This window comes from Citrus sinensis, chromosome 5 (genome assembly GCF_022201045.2).
Source record: "Citrus sinensis cultivar Valencia sweet orange chromosome 5, DVS_A1.0, whole genome shotgun sequence".
In the NCBI taxonomy this organism is placed as follows: domain Eukaryota; kingdom Viridiplantae; phylum Streptophyta; class Magnoliopsida; order Sapindales; family Rutaceae; genus Citrus; species Citrus sinensis.
Window position 1 is genome coordinate 38,265,019 of NC_068560.1, and position 21,945 is coordinate 38,286,963.

The window sequence follows — 21,945 nt, forward strand, 5'->3', positions numbered from 1 at the left end:
TAATACAATTAATGAATTGAATTTATGTGAAAATTATCCAACAAAAATGTTATTGATATATATTTGTAAATAAAAAAAAAATAGGAAAATTTGTATTTATACATCGTTCATGCTCAATTGATTAGGAGCTTGTGCTGGTGGAAAATGCATAATTCATAAAACTAGAGTCTAAAAGGCCGGTTCATTGGGCTTTAAAAAGCCCAAAATTGGGAAAAAAATTTAAAAAGAAAAAGGAAAATGATGGAAATATAAGCTACAGTAATGGCGTTTGCCGATTGATGACTAAACTCCGAGTTTCGTTGAATCGAATCGAAGTGCAACAATGCAAGGAGGATCTTCAGGCATAGGCTATGGTCTCAAGTATCAAGTAACTCACAAAACTCGAACGCTCTTTTTCAATTTTTTTATAAATCCTGGTTCATAGATTCTCAAGTTTTGTCTTCACACGCAGGCTAGATGCATATCAGATGTCAAAGCAGACACGGATCACACCAGCTTCCTCACTGGAACTCTCAGCCTCAAAGAAGAGAACGAGGTTTTATTTCTTTTTCATCTTTAGAGATTAATTTGAATTTATGTTCCAAGTTTCGGTGGCTAGATCTAATGAATCAAAAATCTTTTAGGTGCATTTGCTTCGGCTTTCATCCGGTGGAACCGAGCTCATTTGCGAGGGTTTGTTCTCGCATCCTAACGAAATATGGGACCTCAGTTCGTGTCCGTTCGATCAACGGATTTTCTCCACTGTTTTTTCCACTGGTAACCGTTTGATTTCTGTATGTGTTGCGTTTGATTAATACATTTTCGTCAGTTCTTGTTTTGATTTTGTTTGGTGTGTTATTGAAGGTGAGTCATATGGGGCAGCAATATGGCAAATTCCAGAGTTGTATGGCCAGCTAAATTCACCTCAGTTGGAGCTTATCGCCGCTCTTGATGCACATGTTGGTAAGATTAATTGGTGAGTTTATTTATCACACATTCTCAACTTTTTCCTCAAAAACTCCAAAGTTTGACTTTTCACAATTATATTTTAAATTACAAGAACACTTGATGAAATTATAGAATAAATTGAGACACGACTTAATGAATTCAGTCAGACGTATTCATTTTTGATATCCTATTGCATTATATTATGGTAAATTTATTGTTGGAAGCACAATATGCTAAACAAAAATTTTAGGTCTTTTTGTGCATTTATGAGGAACTTAGGATTGTAGCTTTTTTTTTTTTTTTTTGTTCGCTGAATGTATATACTGTATATCCTTGATAGCGTTCTTTGGTGGTCATCTGGAAGACATGATAAATTGGTCAGCATAGACGAGGAAAATATTTTCTTGTGGAGCTTAGATTGTTCAAACAAGAATGCCCAGGTAAAACTCTTAATCAAATTCATGTAGTACTCTTTGCAATTTTGATTCGGTATGTACTTCTTGCCATGAAACTAAATTTTGGTGATAATGAAGTGCCTTGTGCTGCATTTTGAATCTTTAGCTGGTGGAATGGAAACTTATAGTTGCTGCTATGCAGAAATTTAGTGCAGACCCTAACATCAACCATAGTTTCGGTTTTCTCATTTTGCATCTTATTTGTTTATTTTTTTTAATCTAGGTACAATCTAAACAGTCATCTGGTATGCTGCATTATTTATCTGGTGGAGCATGGGATCCGCATGATGTAAATGCTGTCGCAGCGACTTGTGAATCATCAGTCCAGTTTTGGGATCTCAGATCAATGGGGTATGTTATTGCATCCCTTTTTCTCTTGTTTCTCTTTAAAATGATTATCAATTGATCACAACCTACTCACATAACTGTTACTAGATGCCTTTTTGACTGAAGCATGAGTATACGTATTTGTTGTGTTACTGCTTTTTATTTGGATAACCAGTAGTCCTTGTGAGTAAAATTTGCATGTGGATACCAACTTAAATGCAATAGGTTCTACTTTCTCTTTTCTTTTATTTTTGGTAAACACCAAACTTGCCATCCAGTTGCTTTACTGTGGACAAAATCTACAAATATTTTGCAATTCCTAGATTCTCGTTTTCTTTCAACCACGATTGGAGCGGAATTCCTGAAGCTCTTAATCATCTGATGTTTCTATTTATACAATGCATGCATTGAACATAAAGTTCTGCCATGGCTAATGATAAAAGTGATATTATTGCAGGAAGACAAATTCAATCGAGCATGCGCACGTCCGCAATGTGGACTATGACACCAAGAAAAAGCATTTACTTGTAAGATTGCTGTTTTCATGTCTCCTTCACACATATGAATCAATTAAGTGTACACAGATTGGGAAAAAATCTGCACAATCTGGGGTGCTGATTTGATTAGTGACCAAAAAGAAAAATGATTGTTTGGGCTATTACTTGTTGCACTAGCAGTCATGTTGGATTCTAGATCTGCTGGATAAATAATATGGTATTGTCAATCACAGATCATTTTGTGTAGTATCTTTTTCATTTAGTAATCTATGTAGATGACAGATTCTCGTCATTTGTTTTTGGTCACTAATCTATGCACTAGCAGTCATGTCGGATTCTCGTCATTGCAGTGCTATGTAGATGACAGAAATATTATCACTTGTTAAAACTCAAAAAATGAGCATAGTTTGAGTTTACTAAGGCTTAATTACCTAACAAAAATATATTTAGGCAAAATACTAAACTTAGAGACTTGTTTAGTTGAGTCAAGAACAAAATGTTTTTCTCTCAAAACTACTCTCCTGAATGTTATTTTAGTCATATCTCTTGAGGTTACTCCTGCGTTTGATCTTTTAAATATGATAATGTTAGTAACTTCTGTTCACTTCTCTTGGCAAAACAAATTTGTTACCTGTTATAGGTTACTGCAGCAGATGAATCTGGGATACATTTATGGGATCTTAGAATGCTGAAGGCACCTATCCAGGAACTCCCCGGACACACACACTGGTAATAGGTTAATAGGTTTTATCTCACTCACTACTCTGTCTACCTTTAGATTACTTTGTTGCTTTTACAAGATGCAAGTTTCCATGAGTGTGTGATATAGCCATTTTCAAGTACATTTATTTGATTTTTAATGATCTGAGTCCCTTGTAAATGAGATACTCCTATTGCAGTAGTTTCAGTTTTCTGATTGTGACCTGTTTTTGATAATTTTGGCAGGACTTGGGCTGTCTGCTGTAACCCTGAGTATGATGGATTTATTTTGGTAAGTCTTAATGGTCTCTCAAGTGGTAGATAGTTTTACTGATCTTGAATGCCAGAAGAATCTCAGATCTACTTATTCATCCTATGTGGTTCCTCTTTTGGCACTCTTTTGTAGCTATGGAAAGTGTTAGTTTCAAGTTTGAATACAGATTGCCCATTCATGGCTGCATGAGAATATTCTTACATTTTAGGGACGGTGTATTCCTTGTTGAAAGTAGTTAAATGACTGAAAAACATATTGTGTGCTTAAACAATGAAGATTTTTAAGCAGAGTTAAAATACTGCAGAGCGCTGGTACGGACTCGACTGTAAATTTATGGTTGGTTTCCACGTCTAACCATGATGAGCTTCCATCCGAAAGGTTTGTCTTCTTGTCTGTGTATTAGATGTTGTATTATGCATCTTATTCCCTTGTTTAATTTGATCTATAATATTTATTTCTTTTTGTGTTTTTGACAGCTTAGTTGAATCACCAAATCAGCGTGCTAATTCATTACTCAATTCATATAGTGATTATGAAGACAGTGTGTATGGTAATTGCTTCAATCCACTGGTTCATTATTCTCAGTAAATGTTGAACTTAATTTGACTATATTCTTATTATGATCACAGGCCTTGCTTGGAGTTCTCGTGAGCCTTGGATTTTTGCTTCTCTGTCCTATGATGGGAGGGTAAGAAATCATATGTTAGAGAAGTGATCCTGAAAGATAAAACAGATGTTTCATAGACATACTTAAAGTTTTAATATATTACGATCTCAGATGAGATCTAGGGTTAAATTAGTTTTGGATCCATGATTCTTGATTTCAGTGAAATCTTGTTCAGATAAGTTACTTGGAATTTGCTAATTTGCCATACGACGTTGCCTTTTGAGTGTATTATGTTTCTTATGTTTTTCCTTTACACTGGCTTCAATTGAGAATGTCAGTGTCTCATTGATTTAAATCTTTTGGTTGCAATGCAGGTAGTTGTCGAGTCGGTGAAGCCTTTCCTCTCGCGAAAATGAAGTCTATCATAAGTCGCGACAACCAGCATTGTCATCAAATTCGTGTAAATTTGTTACAGCTCATGTCTTTCCCTTTCCAAAATCTGAAGCAAGGAAACGTTCCACAGCTCCTTTTATATAGTTCAATTACATGGATAAAAATTGTGAGTTTGTGACCATGACATTGTTTTTCCGTGAGTAGTTGAAATTGTTGTCCAACTGGACGTTAAGCTTATCCAAATTGCATAATCCAGCGTCAGAACGCATGTCGGGTTTCCTCGTCTAACGGCAGACAACCTAGTTCTGGGCCTTTTTATTGATCGTTCCGACACGTGGCATCTCGATCCCCAAGAATTCTCTGCCACGTACTTAGTAACACGTAAGCTCCACGAATTCAGCTTATCCGCTAGAAGAAGATTATGGCCAAAAGATGTTGCCATGTCATCGATATCTAGAATGCGGACACGTGGTGACCCAGGTGAAACAAAATTAGACGAACGTGGCAGTACTAGTTGGATAAGATGCGGAGATTTCGCTTTCCAACAGGACTAAATAAAAGTCTTTTTTGATTCACGTCAAGTGGACACTCACCAGCGGTTGCCACGTTGTCATCGCTAAAGATTGCATTATGAAAAATCCGGAGATTCTTTGAGGAGTCTCTTAGATTTTGGGAGAACTAAGTGGATTGAGACCTTCTCCTGATACGAGTATTTTGGATATTTTATAGATTTTTTATTATTTGTATTTTAATATCAGTGAATGATTAATATTTAATTTTTTTTATTAACCACTAATTATATTAATAGCACTTGCTCAGATAAAAATCAGATCAGGAGATGATCTTGATTCGAACTAAGAAGGCTTGATGATACACTATGACCCTCTCTAGAATCTAGAACCATTAATAGGTTTGTTTTCACATGGCGTTTGTTGTTTCATTTTTTCCCAAAGGCAAATATATAGCCAGTGTTCACATTCACACATATCGCCATTTTTATATGAAAGCCGCTTAACCATAGCTTGCATTCCGTTTCAAATTAACCTTCTTTTCATTATAGTAAAGGAATGAAAAGTTACATATACAATGAGTTTTACGGTCTTAGCTTCTTATTTCGAATTTATGGCTTAATTTTGTTCTTATCGTGTCAATTTGAGTAACTTGCAAATGATACATTCCTCGACTTTTCCTCCCCCATTTATCATAGTTATCATGATTATAATTTTATAAAAGAAGCTTACCAACGTTCCACATCATGGTTTGTGTCACATCCTATATTTTTGATAAATTTGTATGCCAATAGATTTTAAAATTTGATAAAGCAATATTTGAAGATCCATACTTAAAGTTATATATTCATTTTTATAGATATCCTTGATTTATCTAATTGGCTTTTCAAATGCAAATGTAAATAATTTAATTGCCCTTCGATATTTTAATTCTTCAATATACGTAAATATTTTTTTTTTTAATGGAAACAAAAAATAAAAAATTGTGCCTAAATGTTGATAAATATTAATTAATTTTAATTGATTCAAATAATTCGCACAAAAGAAAAAGGCCAAAAAAAAGAAAGTGACGGCTCAGTGTGGGACACGTGGCAAATCAATTGGGGGCATTATGGATATAAAATAGCAAAAAGGTGGGTCCGGTTGTGCTCACGTGTATGATTAAATCCCAGGATTCGTAGCCGTGGCCGAACAAACAACCACCGATCTGATCTCGCCCCTCACAGTGTCAGTCACCCGCTCTCTTCTTTTTTAGCTTCTTCTTAATTCTCATCACACGACTGACCAGTGAAGACCCTTCCCTTTCTCCTTCAAATGCCCTTAACGCAAAGATTCCCCGAAATTCTCTCCTCCGCCTCATTTATCCATTTTTCAAATTTGTTACTTTTAATTTTTTAAATTAATTTTTTTAAAAAAAAAATCATAACAAGTACACGCACGGTTCCCCCCTTCTCTTCTGCCTCTCCTCTCCTCTCCAAGTTCATTATTAACACTTCACTCATTCACCCTTAATGGCATTTTCGTAATCTTTCAATGGCGTCGAGTTCTAGAGGGTTCACCACTCAGCTCGATTTCCGACTCCGCAGACCCGTTGATATCTCTCGCGGACAAGTTAATGGATTGGACGAGCCGAGGAAGCGGAAACGAGTTTCTTTTGAAGGTGAACGAATTGGAGTGAGTCGAATTAGCTGCTGTTGCTCTGACCCGGTAGTTCCGATTCGGTCATGTAAGAGTGTTGAGAAATGCGAGGAATGGAGGTTCGATCCGAAAAAGAGCTCTCACCGCTCCCGAATCCAAGCCTCTCCTTCAATGCCCTTCGCTTCCTCTCAGTACGTCACTTTTAATTTTATGCGACCCTGCTGTGCATATTCGCATTAACATTGAATTTCACCAGTTATATAATAAATAAAATAGGTTGCAATTAAGATTTGATTAGTTTTAAGTTCTAATGCTGTAATCACAAGTTCATTTAACCATCAATATATTATTGTGATTAGTGGCTAAGAAGCTATCTTAGTGTTTTTTTTTTTCAAGTTTGCCCTGGTGTGCTGATGTAATTGAGTTATTAGTGACATGATTAAGGTACTGTTTGATCCTTTGGCCTTGCTGTAGATAAGTTTGTTCCGAATTTATTTTTGAAGTTATACTGTGAGCTACTTAATTTATAATGTAAAGGATGATTGAGGGAAGCCTTTGCTTTTTTGCATAATAATATTAGCAGATCTTGTTCTGTCTCCAAACAAGGAAAATTTTATCCCCGTTGTACCCCGAGGAATTCAGGTCCACAGTCTCGCGACAGTCCGCCAAAAAGAGGTAATTTGTTGGAGGTTAAGAGGATTAAATATGATTTTCTTCTGGCTAATATAGCATTTCGAATGTCGTGCCTAATAAAAAGACATGTTCGCTGGTTTATTCACTTTAGACACTGGTATTGCAAATGAGAAAGACTGGGGCATCAGCTTATTAAATGAAAATGTTAATGAGACTGGCACTAATGAAGATGGCAGTACTTGGTATCGTGAAAGTGGGGAAGATCTAGGAGAAAATGGATACAGATGTAGATGGACAAGGATGGGTGGTCGGTCCCATGATGATTCCTCTGAATGGAAAGAAACGGTACAATTTTCTTTTCTTAAATCACGTTTGGATGTATGAATGTTGTTGATGCTGGAGTGAAACAAATTGGAAGCAATTCTGTGTAACAAGTATGCTTAAATGGGTAACACTCACCCATTTGCTTTTGAAACCAAAGTTGATTTTGAATGCTATTTTTTCAGATGTTTTATTTGAATCTAAAATTGTTTGATCAAAGCCATTTACACACTTAAGTTAATATAAAAGAATATTGATTAATTTGTCTGTATATTACATTTTATCTTAGTTGTGATTCCTGGGTTCTCCTCTGGTTTGCTTTTATCTCTCTCTCTCTCCTTTCCAAAGTGCCCTTTTTAGTAGCAGAACCTTCTGCCTTTTCTATTGCTTTGATGTTCAAATATCTATGATTGGATTTGGTGGCCTAGACCAGATCCAGTTGACTGATTGCATCTGCATCTGCATCAGTCAACTGTCATGATCTGTCTAGGTTCTTCTAGATTGACTTTGGTTTTATAACGCTATTAAGTATCATCCCAGGTAGATGCATTTAATTGGATTTATTGATCTCCTTGACAGTGGTGGGAGAAAAGTGATTGGACTGGATACAAAGAGCTAGGTATATTCCTTAACTTGTCAATACTTGATATGCTGTTTATTCACTTAATTATTCTGGGAGATGGCGGAAGTCTTTGGACAGTTTTTTGCACAGTTAGCTTCAATTTCAAGACATTAGCAACGTAATCATATATTTTGAGAGACTAGAAAACGAAAGGACTAATATTGAGAACTGTTTGAAAAGCCTGTATTGGTAATATAACCTACCAATTTGACACAATGAAATGTTGTCTAAAATAATTAGATTTGGTGTACCATTATGATACTCCGAAAGTAGAGAGGTGTTGGAAGTTTTCAGCAAAGATTCAAATGAGAGTGCTTTGGCCATGGCATTTCAATTAGGAATAACTTGCAGTTATGCAATACATGTGAAAGAAGGTCATTGAATTTGTTAGTGCCGAGTTTCTTTCATAAGGAAACAATCATCTAGATATAGGAGATGCTCTTCCTTCTTTATGAAAAGTGCTCACTTTCGGTAGAGTTCATATTTTGTAGGTGTGGAGAAATCTGGAAGAAATGCTGAAGGGGATTCATGGTGGGAAACATGGCAAGAGGTGCTTCATCAAGATGAATGGAGGTCCTTTACTATGTTTTACTATTCCCCATGAGTTTGCATCTTGTTTTCTTATTTGCTTCCTATCCATGAGATGCAAATCAATCATTCAATCTTACCATGAATATATCAGTTCATTTATTGTGCCAATTTGAAATTTGCAGCAATTTAGCAAGGATAGAGAGGAGTGCCCAGAAACAAGCAAAATCTGGCACTGAAAATGCAGGATGGTATGAGAAGTGGTAAGCTAATATTACAATGCTTAACAACTACAACAATAATATTTCGTTTGCATTAAGGATGCAGTTGATCGATGCCCAGGTATCCGGTATCTGCTACTTTACTAATGCATTTTGTTTTGGATTTAGGTGGGAGAAGTATGATGCTAAAGGCTGGACTGAGAAAGGGGCACATAAGTATGGTAGACTAAATGAACAGTCATGGTGGGAGAAGTGGGGAGAGCATTACGATGGAAGAGGATCTGTTCTAAAATGGTTCTCTCTCTTTCTACCTTAGATGTGTTTTTTGCAAAGTTCTAATGCTATAGGGAATCTTAATATTTTTTTGTAGTTACTGGCTGTAGTGAGTTGTTCAGAGCAATAATTTAGCACGCAGCATATTTGTTGTGGGATGTAGAGCAATGGAGAATTTAATTAATATTATAAACGCTGGAAGTGCTTTGACACTTGCTAAAATTCAGTCCAATTATGAAATTTTTTTCCACTAGAGTTGGTGTATGACTAATCCTTCCCAGTAAATCTGATAACGATCATGCTCTGTGGAAACATTAAGTGAAATAGGCATGTTATGTATGGCCAAACAAAGAGATGAAAACTATTGTCTTTCCAAGAGTACTTGTTTTTTCTTTGGAGAGAAACAATGAATAAATAATATTTTCTTAAATGTAGTTTTGCTTAATTCCTTTTTTCTTCTCCTTCAGGACAGATAAGTGGGCTGAGACTGAGTTGGGAACCAAATGGGGAGACAAGTGGGAAGAGAAGTTCTTCGCTGGCATTGGTTCACGTCAAGGGGAGACGTGGCATGTATCACCCAGTGGTGAACGTATGCCTTGTTCTCATACCTCGTCTTCCTGCCTGAATGATTTTCCTTTTCTCAAATTCTGTTGGTTATTTGCCCATTATTATCTCTTGTGACATTAGTTAGTTTCTATTATCTTACTGATTTTCTTATAGAGCTGCCGCATTCATGTATACGACTTTCTGTTTAGTTTGGACAATATGCTTACAGATCTCATGATTTCATAAAATGTGACAAGATCAGTTTCTTGTATATATTCTTCTTGGGCATTTCTTCACAGTTTTTTCCAAACCAAATCCTTTCACTATGCTGGTAATAAACATGGAATGATAGATGGTTTAGTTTATATTTGATCTAATAGAGAGTTTTATTGTGATCTTTGCACCTTTTCGTTAGGACTTTTATGGCTGTTATTGAGGAGTTGCACAGATACGGAATTATAGCTTTGACATCTGTTGTTTGAATAACACTATGCTATTGAGATGAAACAGTAGTTTGCTTTGTGAACCATCCTCACAAGGTTATTGTGATATTTGTACATAGGTTTGAAACTATGAATTTCAGGTTTTGCTTTAACTAAGAATTTATTATTTCATCTCGTGACTAGGTTGGTCAAGGACATGGGGGGAGGAACATTTTGGAAATGGGTATGGATCTCTCAATACCCTAAATTCAGTGAACACATTGCTAAGAAATTGTCTCACCTTATCTAACATTTCCAACTATTGCATCACTTCTTCAAATAGACATTTGAGTAGTTGTCTTGCCTTTTTGCTTCACCAGGAAAGTTCACAAATACGGAAAGAGCACAACCGGCGAAAGCTGGGATATAGTTGTGGATGAGGAAACCTATTACGAGTAAGAACATGTTTCCTTTCCACTTTTCTGCTTTTCCTGTTGTGTTTTGGACAATGCTTAATTTGGAATTTAGTCAGATTAACTCTCCTAGTACGGGCTGTAAGTGCCTAATCTTTATTGACAAAAGACAAATACTTTTTCGCTTTTTGAAAGGTCACAAAGTAATTGACAAGATCTAACATGTTTTTATCCAATGAAGGGCTGAGCCTCACTACGGATGGGCTGATGTTGTGGGAGATTCGAGTCAGTTGCTGTCAATCCAACCACGGGACAGGCCGCCTGGTGTTTTCCCAAACCTAGACTTTGGGCCATCACCTGATCCAGCTGACGACCAACCGGGCTAGTCTCCCCCAATCTTCAGTGAAGAGCTATGTTTAGGCCCCCATTATTTTGTTTTAGGTGGTTTCAAAATTATTGGATCGAATCATATCGGTTGAAAGAAACTCCTCTTGTAACTGAATATCGTGAATTCCTGTTCAATTGATTCATTCTTTCAATAATCAATTTTGCCCACTTCACGTTTTGATTAAATTGAGGACGTAATTACATTATTTGAGCAAAATTTTGGGAAAATTGTAAGTTATTTATTTCCTCTTTGGGCCGGGAGGAGCGCCAGCCCGCTGTTCATTTGAAGGTGAGTGCATTTATTAAGTCCCGGCGTTTCATCTCATAAGACCCCTCTAATATTCAAATTATCGTAAAGGACAGGATCTGTGCTGTATTTACTTTTCAATCAAACTCAACAACCCAGCATCTCTCCTCTTTTGTATTTTTACTTGCATGCTATAAGCATAAAAATGTTTTTATTTTTCAAAACAATGTATTTCACTCTTTTTATAGCGATTTGATGATGAGTACAACATAATCTCAGCTTGATCATTTTTTAGTTCTTTATTTCTTTTTCACTCTAAAATATGTAACTTCAGAAATTTATTTGTCTAAAAGAATCTCTAGTGGACACTTGCATAAGAGATGATCAATTTAAAATAAAATACAATAATGGATGATAAACTTGTACCTAAGTGTGTTGGTGTAATTCTTTAAAAAGAAAAAGATAGTTATAACAGAACACAAAGGAATTTGGAAGTAGATGGAAAGGGGGAAAAAAAGATAAGAGTCCCCTAAAATAAGAGAGTAATTTTCGAAGTTAATGGAGTCTTGTGAGATAACATGCGCAGGTTGAATATCATTACTCTTTAAAATTTAAGCTGTTGGGCTTCGATTGTTATGACAAGTTGTCGGGGAAGGGAAGACTGGATAGAAATCGCCCCCATCGATTATCTATTTATCTTACTACACCACCCTTGCCAAACCCTTGCCAAAAGGGGCACGATTCTATAACTTGTGCGTGTATAATACAACCTTTTACAGATTGAAATAAATAACTTCCTAGACTAAGGCATATCAACAAGAAATTTTTTTCAGTTCCAGAAAATATTGTTTTCTAATCTTAAGCTAATCACAAACAATGAAGTCCTAATCATTTGTTCAATTCTCTTCACCAAAAACTATTGTCATACACGATGATTCTTACCAGTGTTGTTCAATGAACATGAAAATACATCATCAACTAGAAAACCGGGCCCAAAAAAAACACCCCTATATATATTTATATCACCGTAAATGCAAAATTAATATGGATCAGGAACATAAGAACTAAGAAGTGAAAAAGGCCGATTCAATGATTCTTAAAATTTGTTTTCGTCCACCATCCACAGATCCAACATGCAAATCCGTTGACTGTATGGCGTCAGCAATCAGCACTTCAGATGTTAACGTACGGCATGGTTGAATGAACTTGAAAAGACTTACAAAACCAGTAAACATGCTACAACTGTAAAATTTCTATTCTCTCTATCCTTTTCTTTTGCATTTTTTAGCAAAGATGCCTCAATTAAATATCTGTTCACACAAATTAACTAAACAGTTGAATTACACAAACCTTTGGCTCGAAAACTTTTCTTGCACCACCCATGTCTGGCATTGCATTCTGCTGCAACATAGACTAAGAAAGCTTCTGGTAGATTCCATTCTCAACCAAGTGCCCCAACACATGACTAATAGAAATGCAGATCGCTTTCAATATGATTAATAGCTCACTGTCAGAAATTCAATGTTGCAGCCATCATCTCCATTCCAATGGTCTTATATACATCACTCTGACGTTTCTGCAGGATTGTTGAAGTTTTGGTTAGAGCTGCAAATTTTGCTAATGGGGGACACAAGGATGTATGAAATTCACAAATGAATTGGTGTGGTAGACCCAAAAAGCTCTTTTAAGTGTTATTCTGTTTAATCAGATAGCATCTCCTCCAACTCAGGTTCCTCAGAGATGATTGAATCATAATCCAAAACTGTTCCATTATTCAGTTCCTTGTCTTGAAGTCCTCTTTGGTCTTCATCATCATCGGGATCAGACCATTCTGGATCATCCTCATCATTCTGATCATCGCTTACCATAACTTCCTTTCTGGTTAAACTATCCCCCTTTCCATATTTCCTAGGCACTGAATCTTTCTTTGTCCGGGCCTCAGAATCTTCACATATGCAGGTGGCTGGATTCTCGTGAAACTCACCCCTGCCTGGTCTTACCTCATTTGGCTCTCCCATGAAGCCTCGCTGGTAACTACGAACTTTTGAGGCAAATGTGTCCCATGTCGTGCTGGTCTGGTTCAAAAATAACCGATAGAGCTTTTTAGCATTTGGACGAATGGTTGGCTTGTGCCCAAAATATTTCCTGCAAACAAAAGAAAGAAATTCTAAAGTTAGCCACCAGTTACAAGTATGAAAACAGCTCAAGACAGAATAAAACATGTGTACCTTCTTCCAGCTAAAATTTTGGCCATATTACCATTGTTATTGGTAACAAATATGTCACTTTCATCACAAACAATAAAGTCCAATGCAGCCATCCGCGAAGAGAATGAAGAAAATGGTTCCAACTCCTTGGACGCGATAGTCTCTTTAGAATAGAAGTTCGGAAATAGTGCCTTTAAGGGTGCCAATGTCTCTTCTCCTCCATAAACTTCACCAGAAGCCACATAGATATGAACGTCACTGCCGTATCCTAGTGCTCTTAACATTAGACCAACTTCTAGTGGAGTGAGTGGACATTTTCCATGCCTTCTTTCCTTATCAGGATTGCTTATCTGAAAATCAGTTGAAACAAGGTCTCTTCATACTGGATGTCCAAAATTTGGCAGTAGAAAAATCTAACAGGACCAAAATGAAGCTTATATCGAAGTGAAAATAGAACACAAGTCAAATACAACAAAAATGACTTAATTTGTCTTCTCTCTAGCAGATGTCAGAGCAATTTCCTAGCATCAATTTATTTTCTTTTGCTATTGTTTTTTTTACCCTAGCTGCTCTGCGCCATTTGTTGCAGAAATTTTTATATGAAATCTGTATTTCTCTTTGTATATTCACACATTCTAGGCCAAAAATGAATTATAAAAAAAAAAAAAGTCAAATATGTCAAGAAAACAGGAATTTTTTACTAAATAAATGTCGGTAGATGATCATCCTAAATCAAGGTTTATATTTTATAGTCTTACATGTAAAGTTTTCCATCTCTTCCGTATTGCACCCAGTTCCTTTCTCTCCTTATCACCTCCACCGTAATAGCATCCAGAGAATGCAAGCATGTCAGGTTCAAACCTGTAACAAGAGAAAAACATGTACGTCAAAACTGTCTTGTGAATGTTAGGTTCACTGCTCAAAAAAAATTATAATACAACACAAGCAAGATTCTCAGAGTGTCTATGCCATAATCAATGAATCACAACCAAATGATGCTCCGCTCTTATCATCCATCAATTACAGGCTTCAAAGGCAATGTTACCACAGCTTTATTTTTAGGATCAGCAGGTCAGGCCGGGCCTGCGGTTCTAATGATTCCGTAGATACAGAAAGAGTCAGTCTCAAGTGTGCAGTACATCAGACCATTATATGTAGTACGCAATTTCTACATGCATGTATCAAATGTGTGTGCACAAACAGTAGTACAGTATCCATGGGTGTCTAAAACAGTAACCAGAAATATAGAGGACCGAAGATTAATCATTCTACCTCAGATGCAAAGCAATGTAATGCTTGCCTTTCATCCTCATTTGATGGACCAGTTTTTCACCCATTTTTTGGATAGAATCAGTAAAACTTAGAGCATGGTAGTTAACCCTGCATCTCAACTTCTGCAGATCTGTATCCAACTTGTTTGCAAGTCTGTAATCAAACTTGGATAGCTGAACAGCCTGCCGCACAATGAACACCAAAAATCTAAATTTGGTTGATTATACATAGGTCCAACAAGCAAGTGAATTCAATTAATATCTAAACTAATTACATATGCACAAAAGGGGGAAAGAAATAAAGAAAAGGTATAATGCTAATTAAGAAATGTGATTAATCACAAAGAATAATCATATTTCTTCCCATGCGTGGATAAGGAATCAATCAAGCGTTGCAGGTGGAACAAAAAAAAGTGAGCTATAACAGGCATAAACAAGAGGAATGGCATCCTATGAAATGAAAAAAGAATACTGAAAACTTGTAACATATAAAAGAAAACAGGAAAAGGTTTAGAGAACTGAAACTTACATGCCTTTTCAAAAGAACAGGTAATACACGATTCTGATAACATTTTTCATTGCATTTCCTTGGGACACGCATGTGATATGGTGTCAAAGATTTTCCTCCTTTCCTTGGGATCTGCTTTATGATTTTAACATCTTTTGACAAAACTGATATAAACCGATCAACATCAAAAATCTCTGAAAAGTCGCTGCACAAAAAAAAAAAAAAGAAGAAAGAAAAAGAGAAACAAATGTAATAAATTAGTCAAAATTAAGCATCACACTATCTTTTCAAACTTGGACAGACATAAGAAACTATAAATTCAAATTGCAATAGAGATGACATAGAAAATGAAACCAGGTATTAACTAACCTGGCATCCTTCCAGAAAGACTTTTGGTCCAGCTTTGGTATAACAAGAGTAGCATTCAAAATTCGGGCAGCGACAACAGCATCTATGATCTGCCAATGACGTGCTCAGTTATCTTGGAACCAATGATAAAGAATTTAAAAACTTTAAGGTAATCAAGAAGTAACATTGCAATAACAAAATCAACTGATAGTTGATGTGTTTGGTCCATTCATTATACAGCCCTATCATTAAGCTTGTTCATAAATTAATAGAACAAAGTTTCATGTTGACTAATGACAACTAATCAATGTGAAGTAGCTGTGGACCACAAAAAAGAAAAAATTGTGATTGTTTGTAATGTAAGAAGCTCAGAAAGTTACCCCAGTTCTTTGCTGATTCAAGCCTCCACTTGTAACAATCGCCAAGTACCTATTTGAATGTGTTACGTCTCCAGCTTCTGCAACAACGTCAATACGAGCTCAAATGAGAGCAATAGTAGCTAATTTGTAGGGGAAACAGCTTAATACAGAATGGTTTAGTTAGAGCAAAAACCTAATTGCAGTTAAATCAGATCATAAGCAACAAAAAGGCAACATTGAAATAAATACACACTTGCAAACTTGCTGCTGGCTATGCTGCATCCGTGATAAAATTGGGCGTTTCTTGAGCTCCAAATGTCACGATCTAATTTGCCACCATCTCTCTGTTTGTTCCTCAAACGCAAGCAATCGTATTTAATTAAAATAAGATCCGATAATTTTAACGAAGATTTTGAATATATATATATATATGAATCCCTAACCTGAACACGAAAAACGGGTACTCCAGTTGGACCATCGACGTTGTCGGTCTGCATACCAAATAGATAAAGACAAAATAAAAGTAAGCCGCAAATCCGTTAAAAAAAAGGGAAGTAAGGTAAATAGGGAGAAAGAGAGAGAAAGCATACTGAGGTGAAGCGGCGAGGGTGATGGAGATGATCTGTATCTGACGGAGACGGAGCCAGAAAGGAGAGGAGCGCGAATAGAATGAGAAGAGCGGAGAAAACGGAGGAGATGATCGGAACTACCACGCGCAGGCGGTGCTGGTGGTTGTGGTGTTGCCGCCGCCGCTGAAATGCCATTATTAAACCGCCGCTGCCGCCGCCGCCGCCGCCAGTGGCTTTGTTTGTTTGTTTGGAGAAAGAAAAAGAGGGGTTCTGATTTTGAGTTTTGAGTTACGAATCACTCATTGCCAGCCTGATCCCGAATAAGTGTTTGGAGTGTTTGTCAGAAGCTAAACAAGAAGAAACGACAATAATTCATTCCCATTCATTTTGCGCGGGCGCAGAAGGCTTTCGCGCACAACCAGTGTGACACCGACTCGCTGTTTAATGAACAATGAGAGTGTCACCGTGCCTTGTCTGTCTCGAGCTGCTTGCTTTTCCTTTTATTTACATCTTCTATTTTTTAAAATTTTATTATTTATTTAATTAATTCATTTTTCCAAATCAATTTGTGTTGTGCGCCTTAGCTAATTTGACCAACCATAACTTATCACCCCAACCCAAATCAGACGGAGATTTGCTTACATAAAAAGTCAAAACAAAATCAAAAGGAGCCGCATCGGTATTCGTGTTGCAGCATACGTGATAATTCTTGACAAATTGAGAGCTTTTATCTATTTTTATGAAAGTAACCGACTGTGAATTTGAATTTGTAATAGTGTTTATGAAGCAACATTCTTTTCTTCTTTGGTGTTATTTTTCATTTTGTCATAGATTCTAAATGGGTAGGTAGTATTGTTAAATAACTAGATTCATGGACGAAAGCTCTCCATTCTCCTTGATGTTTCTCTATTCTAGTATTAGCAGTAGTAATGAATGACAATTTTTTTTTTTTTTTGGTTTTTATTTTTGGACGGGCGGTCAATGAGTCACATGGGAGCAGGTGAGAAAGCCAACCCCCACTGATATATAATGGTAAAAAATGATTGCTCGCAGTTTTAGTACAGCGAGAGAGAGAGAGAGAGAGAGAAGCAGAGCATTTTGTGCAGTGACAAAACACAATTTGTCATTTGCACGGTTACTTTATTTGGTAGGCAAAAGGTTGGAGCTTCGGACACAATTTCTATTTTTCATGTCTTTCAGTTGGATTAGATTCGCGAGACGGACAATATTGAAGTTGAAGGATAACATTTTGTTTACTTTAGAACCCAGAATCCTAGATCACTGTTCGTAAAGAGCCCAAAATCCTAAACCTAGAGCTAGATGGGTTCCAAAAGCAAAAAAAAATTATAAAATTTTGACAGCTGTGGGATTTGAACCCACGCCCTTTCGGACCAGAGCCTAAATCTGGCGCCTTAGACCACTCGGCCAAACTGTCAAGATTGGAGCTATTGGACGATTTTTAATTAATATATAAATAAAATGATAAATGAACAAAACCATGACAAAAATTTTTATCTTTCAGTTAATTTTGATGATTATTTTTAAATGTAAAATCATCAATTTTTTTTTTTTTTAAATTTTACAAAAAGGCAATTTTTATAGTTTATAATAGTAAAAAATAATGTTGCCGACAGAAGGTTAAACGAGCAGGAATATGCACATTTCTTGTGTCTTACTTCAAGCAATAAAACTAATGTGATGGTCTTTACTCTTTAGTCTTTACCTAAGTTGAGGAAAGTATTGCCGCCATTCTTTTCTTGCAACTCACGACTAGATGCAAAATTGAGTATTTCATGTGATTTAATATGTCTTGTTTAAATCTTTTAGCAAATTGGAATCAAGCTAGTGCTATTAATAATAACCGGAGTTGGTACGTCAAATCAAGATATAATAGGCATCCATGATCTTGTTCATTATTTGTGTCAAAATCTTGAAAAATAATATTAATATAATCTCTTAACAAGTTAGGAGTAAGGATTAAAGTGTAAATTCTACGTATAAATTAACATTGCACAGCTAACTAAAAATATGATAGCATATATGATAGTTTGATAAAGTTCTACGTAGGTATAACTCTCTTAAATTCCAAAATTTAAAAGGATATCTGCATGAAAAAAAAAAAAAAGTCAGTGGAGAAAAGACTCATGTATACATGATTTTATTGGGGGTGTTCAAAATCTAATCCGATCCGCTCAACATGTTTGATCCGTAAAAATTTAATCTGTGGATTGGTGGATTGGATTTGATTGAAAATTTAAAAATCCGTAGTCAGTAAATTTGATATAGATTTACTTCTAGAAATCCACAAAAAAATTTATTTAATAAAAAATTAAACTTGTAAATACAACATTAGTACTTATTAATAAACAAATAAATTAAAATATAGTTACATAATACCATATTATATCTTATCTGATAATAATAAAAAAATAAAAATAATTAAATAAACAAATATATCTTTCTAAGTAATTAATTTTCATGTATTGATCTAAACAAATAAGATTTTTTGTTTTTAGTGTGCTATATTTTGAAAATTTGATTGTATTTTCTAACTTTATTTAAACAATTAATTTATTTAAATTTTATTTAATTTTAAATTTGATCAGCAGTTAAATTATTTTTATATTAATTTTTTTATTTAATTTGCTGATAGATATGACATAATTAAAAAATTTTAGCCTGCAAACCAATCCGTAAAATGATGGATTGAATATAAATTAGGTCAAATATGCATCCAATCCGCAGACATAAAAATTAAATTTAGATTAAATTTTACTAATTGCTGAGTTGAATTGGATTAAAAATTTATAATCCATAAAAATTTAGATAAAATATAAAATGATATATAATCCGCGAACACTCTAATTTTTATTAGAGAGCTGCCAAGATACAGCCGTTCGATGGTGGCCGACCGCGTTGACTGTTGGTAGCATAAACAATATCAACGGTCAGATACGAGAGCTATAAACATAATCCTAAGAATGAGAATCAATTTCAGCCATCCGATTCGCAATCGATCTTCACGGTTTGAATGATCTACGAACCACGCCTCTGTTCAGAGATGAAAGCTTCACATTTCAGATTTCACAAACGGAACAAACCCTCATCTCTGCCTGTGACCTCTGGGAAACCCCGCAACACATCTTAATGGCGTCAGTCACAGTGTAAAGTAAAAATAAAAAAGGAAAAAGTGAATTGATTGAAAAGGGAGAAAAAAAAAGTTTCTGAAGCAGCTGCCCGGATGAATTCGTTGACAGCGAAGCCTTGCTTTATTTATCAACCACCATCTTCATCAGTTACTGTTGTTTCTTGTAGGCCGAAATTGTTTAGTTCAGTGAGATGCCCAATAAAGACGAAGAAGAACAATAACGGAAGATTGGCTTTGAGGATTCAAGCTTACGATTCTTCCAAGAACGAGTCCAATAATAACGGCTCCAATGATTCCAAGCCTCCCAACGGCGCTCTGGTATTTCTTTATTTCACATTACTCCTTCATTTACTTTGATGATTTTCTTTCACCATCCTGTTATCTCTCAGGCGTGGATATTTAAGTATAACTAAAACTGGGTTTGTATTCAACACTTTGGCTTCTGTGCTTGCAAACGTGCGCGAGCTATTTGTGATTCACCAGACAGTTGTAAAATATTTTTTGTATTTCAGTATTTGCTTCAGTTATTTATTGCTTTGCTGGATTCAAATTGTGTGTGTCTGTGATGCGTTGCTTTGTTAATTGGCAGCCCAAGGGCAGAAGGGATATTCTACTGGAGTATGTCAAAAATGTGCAACCAGAATTTATGGAGTTGTTCGTGAAAAGGGCTCCTGAACAGGTTTGTTTCCTCATCTCTTTTCTTTTCGAGTCTTGTGGTACATATTTAATATGGGAAAGAATGAAATTCTAATTTTTCGTGCTTTCTCTTTGGTGTTATGTATAGGTAGTTGACGCAATGCGTCAAACTGTGACAAATATGATTGGAACGCTACCCCCGCAATTTTTTGCCGTAACAGTGACCACTGTAAGTTACTTCAGATATTACAATATCATACACTTGTTGACTAAGGCTTGGTCAATATATAATAATGTTTTGTGGTATCTCAAGATAATGGAAATTCAGATATTTACCAATATTTCCCATTCTTTGTTTTAGGTTGCTGAAAATCTTGCACAGCTTATGTACAGCGTTATGATGACTGGATATATGTTCAAGAATGCACAATACCGTTTGGAATTACAACAAAGTTTGGAGCAGGTCGCTCTTCCTGAGGTCCTAGACAAAAAGGTCTTCTTGCTTTTACTTCATCTTCTTCTTCTTTCATTTGTCATTGTAACTCTTCTAGCATATTTGCACAAGTGTTAAATGGGTTATGCATTTAACTTTCTGTGGTGCTGTTTATATAATCCAGTCACTTGACTGTTACAGGATACGCCAGATTATGCACCTGGTACACAAAAGAATGTGTCTGGTGAAGTTTTTAGGTGGAATAATGTTTCTGGCCCTGAGAAAATAGATGCTAAAAAGTACATTGAGTTCCTAGAAGCAGAGATCGAGGAACTGAATCGTCAACTTGGTAGAAAAGCCACCAATGGTCAAAATGAATTGTTGGAATATCTCAAGACACTTGAGCCCCAAAATCTGAAGGTAAGGAGTGTCGCATCCCTTTTCATTATCTCTGTTGTCTTCTTGGCATATGTTGGACAGGTGGATGTTTTCCTGCTAATTGGTATTCTTCCGGCTGGATCATGTATATTCCAATATGACTAGGATGTTTATATGTACAAAATATGGTCTTTACATAAATTGCCAGTTACTGCTTTGGGTAAGAATTTAGTCTGCATGATCTTCTTTAAATGACGCATGTGCTGTGTTGTAGGAATTGACAAGCAGCGCAGGAGAAGATGTTGTGCTTGCGATGAACACATTCATTAAGCGTCTTTTGGCTGTTTCAGACCCTGGCCAAATGAAGGTTTGAGTTTTTTTATATTTGAAATGAATTAACAGTTGCAATTAATAATTTAGCTGATGATCTGAACTTTCACCGACCAATTTGAAGAAAAAGTTTAGTCTGTTTTGGTTAGCTGGCTTTAAGCATTGAGTTTTTGTACCCATGCTTGGTGGTGCTAATTTGCATAAAAGATGTTCAACATGCATTCTTCTGATGAGTGTTTTTGGATTATAAGATCCTACTGTCATTTCTAAGTTTGAGCTGGTGTAATTACAGACAAGTGTGACCGAGACAAGTGCGCCAGAACTTGCGAAGCTGCTTTATTGGCTGATGGTTGTTGGATACAGCATTCGAAACATCGAAGTTCGTTTTGATATGGAAAGAGTTCTCGGCACTCCTCCAAAGCTTGCGGAGTTACCTCCAGGAGAAAACATCTAAACATGTACTATGAAACTGCAGATGATAGGATTTTATGGCACAGTTAGAGGTCACCAATCTGAATGCTGTACTTTCTGTGCTACAGAGGCGCTGTAAATTTATTTTACAAAGAAGCTCTATTGCTCGAGGTAGGGACATTATTTTTTTACGTGACGCAGATGGTTGGCGTATCAGGGATAGTGATTAAACATGAGCTTGGCAACAAATATTCTTATTTTCTTAATGAACCGAGTTAATCTTTTTTAAGTCGTATTGACTTCTTCGGATATATTTAATCTTCTTACCATTCTTTCCGGGCTTTTTGATGATGGACTCTTCTTACTGCATGGGCTTTGATCGATCATGTGACCAGTTAGAATAATGCC

General features: G+C 35.9%; 4 protein-coding genes and 1 non-coding gene across 8 annotated transcripts; 3 read left to right on the plus strand and 2 right to left on the minus strand.

Annotated features, from left to right (window-relative positions):
- The first annotated feature begins 201 nt into the window (after nucleotides 1–201).
- Nucleotides 202–4,971, plus strand: LOC102608599 (WD repeat-containing protein DWA2). 2 transcript variants are annotated; one of them, XR_008055276.1, is made up of 14 exons: nucleotides 202–367; nucleotides 452–535; nucleotides 624–756; nucleotides 844–955; nucleotides 1,268–1,367; nucleotides 1,606–1,733; nucleotides 2,167–2,236; nucleotides 2,847–2,935; nucleotides 3,152–3,197; nucleotides 3,484–3,557; nucleotides 3,656–3,729; nucleotides 3,809–3,867; nucleotides 4,161–4,345; nucleotides 4,436–4,971. XR_008055276.1 is itself a non-coding variant. In XM_006473699.3 (13 exons), the coding sequence occupies exons 1-13, from the start codon at nucleotides 323–325 to the stop codon at nucleotides 4,200–4,202; spliced, it is 1,056 nt and encodes a 351-aa protein (XP_006473762.2). In that variant the 5' UTR covers nucleotides 202–322; the 3' UTR covers nucleotides 4,203–4,416. The 2 variants fall into 2 exon arrangements, 1 of the variants encoding a protein (XP_006473762.2); XM_006473699.3 differs by lacking the exon at nucleotides 4,436–4,971 and having other exon boundaries at nucleotides 4,161–4,416.
- An 892-nt stretch (nucleotides 4,972–5,863) lies between these two features.
- LOC102608893 (uncharacterized) lies at nucleotides 5,864–10,878 on the plus strand. Of its 2 annotated transcripts, none has more exons than XM_006473700.4 (11): nucleotides 5,864–6,517; nucleotides 6,907–7,001; nucleotides 7,111–7,304; nucleotides 7,860–7,899; nucleotides 8,394–8,475; nucleotides 8,616–8,693; nucleotides 8,820–8,945; nucleotides 9,392–9,513; nucleotides 10,097–10,136; nucleotides 10,273–10,347; nucleotides 10,547–10,878. In XM_006473700.4, exons 1-11 carry the CDS (start codon nucleotides 6,222–6,224, stop codon nucleotides 10,689–10,691), a joined length of 1,293 nt encoding a protein of 430 aa, XP_006473763.2. In that variant the 5' UTR covers nucleotides 5,864–6,221; the 3' UTR covers nucleotides 10,692–10,878. The 2 variants fall into 2 exon arrangements, with proteins under 2 accessions (XP_006473763.2, XP_006473764.2); XM_006473701.4 differs by having other exon boundaries at nucleotides 5,865–6,517; nucleotides 6,910–7,001.
- Nucleotides 10,879–12,004: 1,126 nt separating this feature from the next.
- On the minus strand, nucleotides 12,005–16,883 carry LOC102609556 (hypothetical protein). Of its 2 annotated transcripts, XM_006473703.4 has the most exons (10): nucleotides 16,223–16,882; nucleotides 16,076–16,123; nucleotides 15,886–15,976; nucleotides 15,654–15,730; nucleotides 15,295–15,383; nucleotides 14,947–15,130; nucleotides 14,419–14,600; nucleotides 13,905–14,007; nucleotides 13,168–13,496; nucleotides 12,005–13,084 (listed from the first exon to the last, which is right to left on the minus strand). In XM_006473703.4, the coding sequence occupies exons 1-10, from the start codon at nucleotides 16,394–16,396 to the stop codon at nucleotides 12,640–12,642; spliced, it is 1,722 nt and encodes a 573-aa protein (XP_006473766.1). In that variant the 5' UTR covers nucleotides 16,397–16,882; the 3' UTR covers nucleotides 12,005–12,639. The 2 variants fall into 2 exon arrangements, with proteins under 2 accessions (XP_006473766.1, XP_024952455.1); XM_025096687.2 differs by lacking the exon at nucleotides 14,419–14,600 and having other exon boundaries at nucleotides 14,951–15,130; nucleotides 16,223–16,883.
- A 673-nt stretch (nucleotides 16,884–17,556) lies between these two features.
- Nucleotides 17,557–17,636, minus strand: TRNAL-UAG (transfer RNA leucine (anticodon UAG)). The gene has a single exon. It is a non-coding gene; the product is annotated as a tRNA-Leu (tRNA).
- A 1,586-nt stretch (nucleotides 17,637–19,222) lies between these two features.
- On the plus strand, nucleotides 19,223–21,826 carry LOC102609846 (hypothetical protein). Its single transcript, XM_006473704.4, has 7 exons — nucleotides 19,223–19,667; nucleotides 19,939–20,028; nucleotides 20,134–20,214; nucleotides 20,347–20,478; nucleotides 20,620–20,838; nucleotides 21,071–21,163; nucleotides 21,419–21,826. The coding sequence occupies exons 1-7, from the start codon at nucleotides 19,443–19,445 to the stop codon at nucleotides 21,578–21,580; spliced, it is 1,002 nt and encodes a 333-aa protein (XP_006473767.1). The 5' UTR covers nucleotides 19,223–19,442; the 3' UTR covers nucleotides 21,581–21,826.
- Nucleotides 21,827–21,945: the final 119 nt, after the last annotated feature.

Excerpts from the sequence above, each read along its gene's own strand:
- LOC102608599 (XM_006473699.3), top strand. The coding sequence starts at position 323 with ATGCAAGGAGGATCTTCAGGCATAGGCTATGGTCTCAAGTATCAA. Across the intron at positions 757-843 it reads CTCCACTGTTTTTTCCACTG|GTGAGTCATATGGGGCAGCA; the intron begins GTAACCGTTTGA and ends GTGTTATTGAAG. Across the intron at positions 2,936-3,151 it reads CTCCCCGGACACACACACTG|GACTTGGGCTGTCTGCTGTA; the intron begins GTAATAGGTTAA and ends TAATTTTGGCAG.
- LOC102608893 (XM_006473700.4), top strand. The coding sequence starts at position 6,222 with ATGGCGTCGAGTTCTAGAGGGTTCACCACTCAGCTCGATTTCCGACTC. Across the intron at positions 8,694-8,819 it reads GCAGGATGGTATGAGAAGTG|GTGGGAGAAGTATGATGCTA; the intron begins GTAAGCTAATAT and ends TTTTGGATTTAG. Across the intron at positions 9,514-10,096 it reads TGTATCACCCAGTGGTGAAC|GTTGGTCAAGGACATGGGGG; the intron begins GTATGCCTTGTT and ends TCTCGTGACTAG.
- LOC102609556 (XM_006473703.4), bottom strand. The coding sequence starts at position 16,396 with ATGGCATTTCAGCGGCGGCGGCAACACCACAACCACCAGCACCGCCTG. Across the intron at positions 16,124-16,222 it reads ACCCTCGCCGCTTCACCTCA|ACCGACAACGTCGATGGTCC; the intron begins GTATGCTTTCTC and ends TTTGGTATGCAG. Across the intron at positions 13,497-13,904 it reads AGAGATGGAAAACTTTACAT|ATAAGCAATCCTGATAAGGA; the intron begins GTAAGACTATAA and ends ACTGATTTTCAG.
- LOC102609846 (XM_006473704.4), top strand. The coding sequence starts at position 19,443 with ATGAATTCGTTGACAGCGAAGCCTTGCTTTATTTATCAACCACCATCT. Across the intron at positions 20,479-20,619 it reads CTGAGGTCCTAGACAAAAAG|GATACGCCAGATTATGCACC; the intron begins GTCTTCTTGCTT and ends TGACTGTTACAG. Across the intron at positions 20,839-21,070 it reads TTGAGCCCCAAAATCTGAAG|GAATTGACAAGCAGCGCAGG; the intron begins GTAAGGAGTGTC and ends GCTGTGTTGTAG.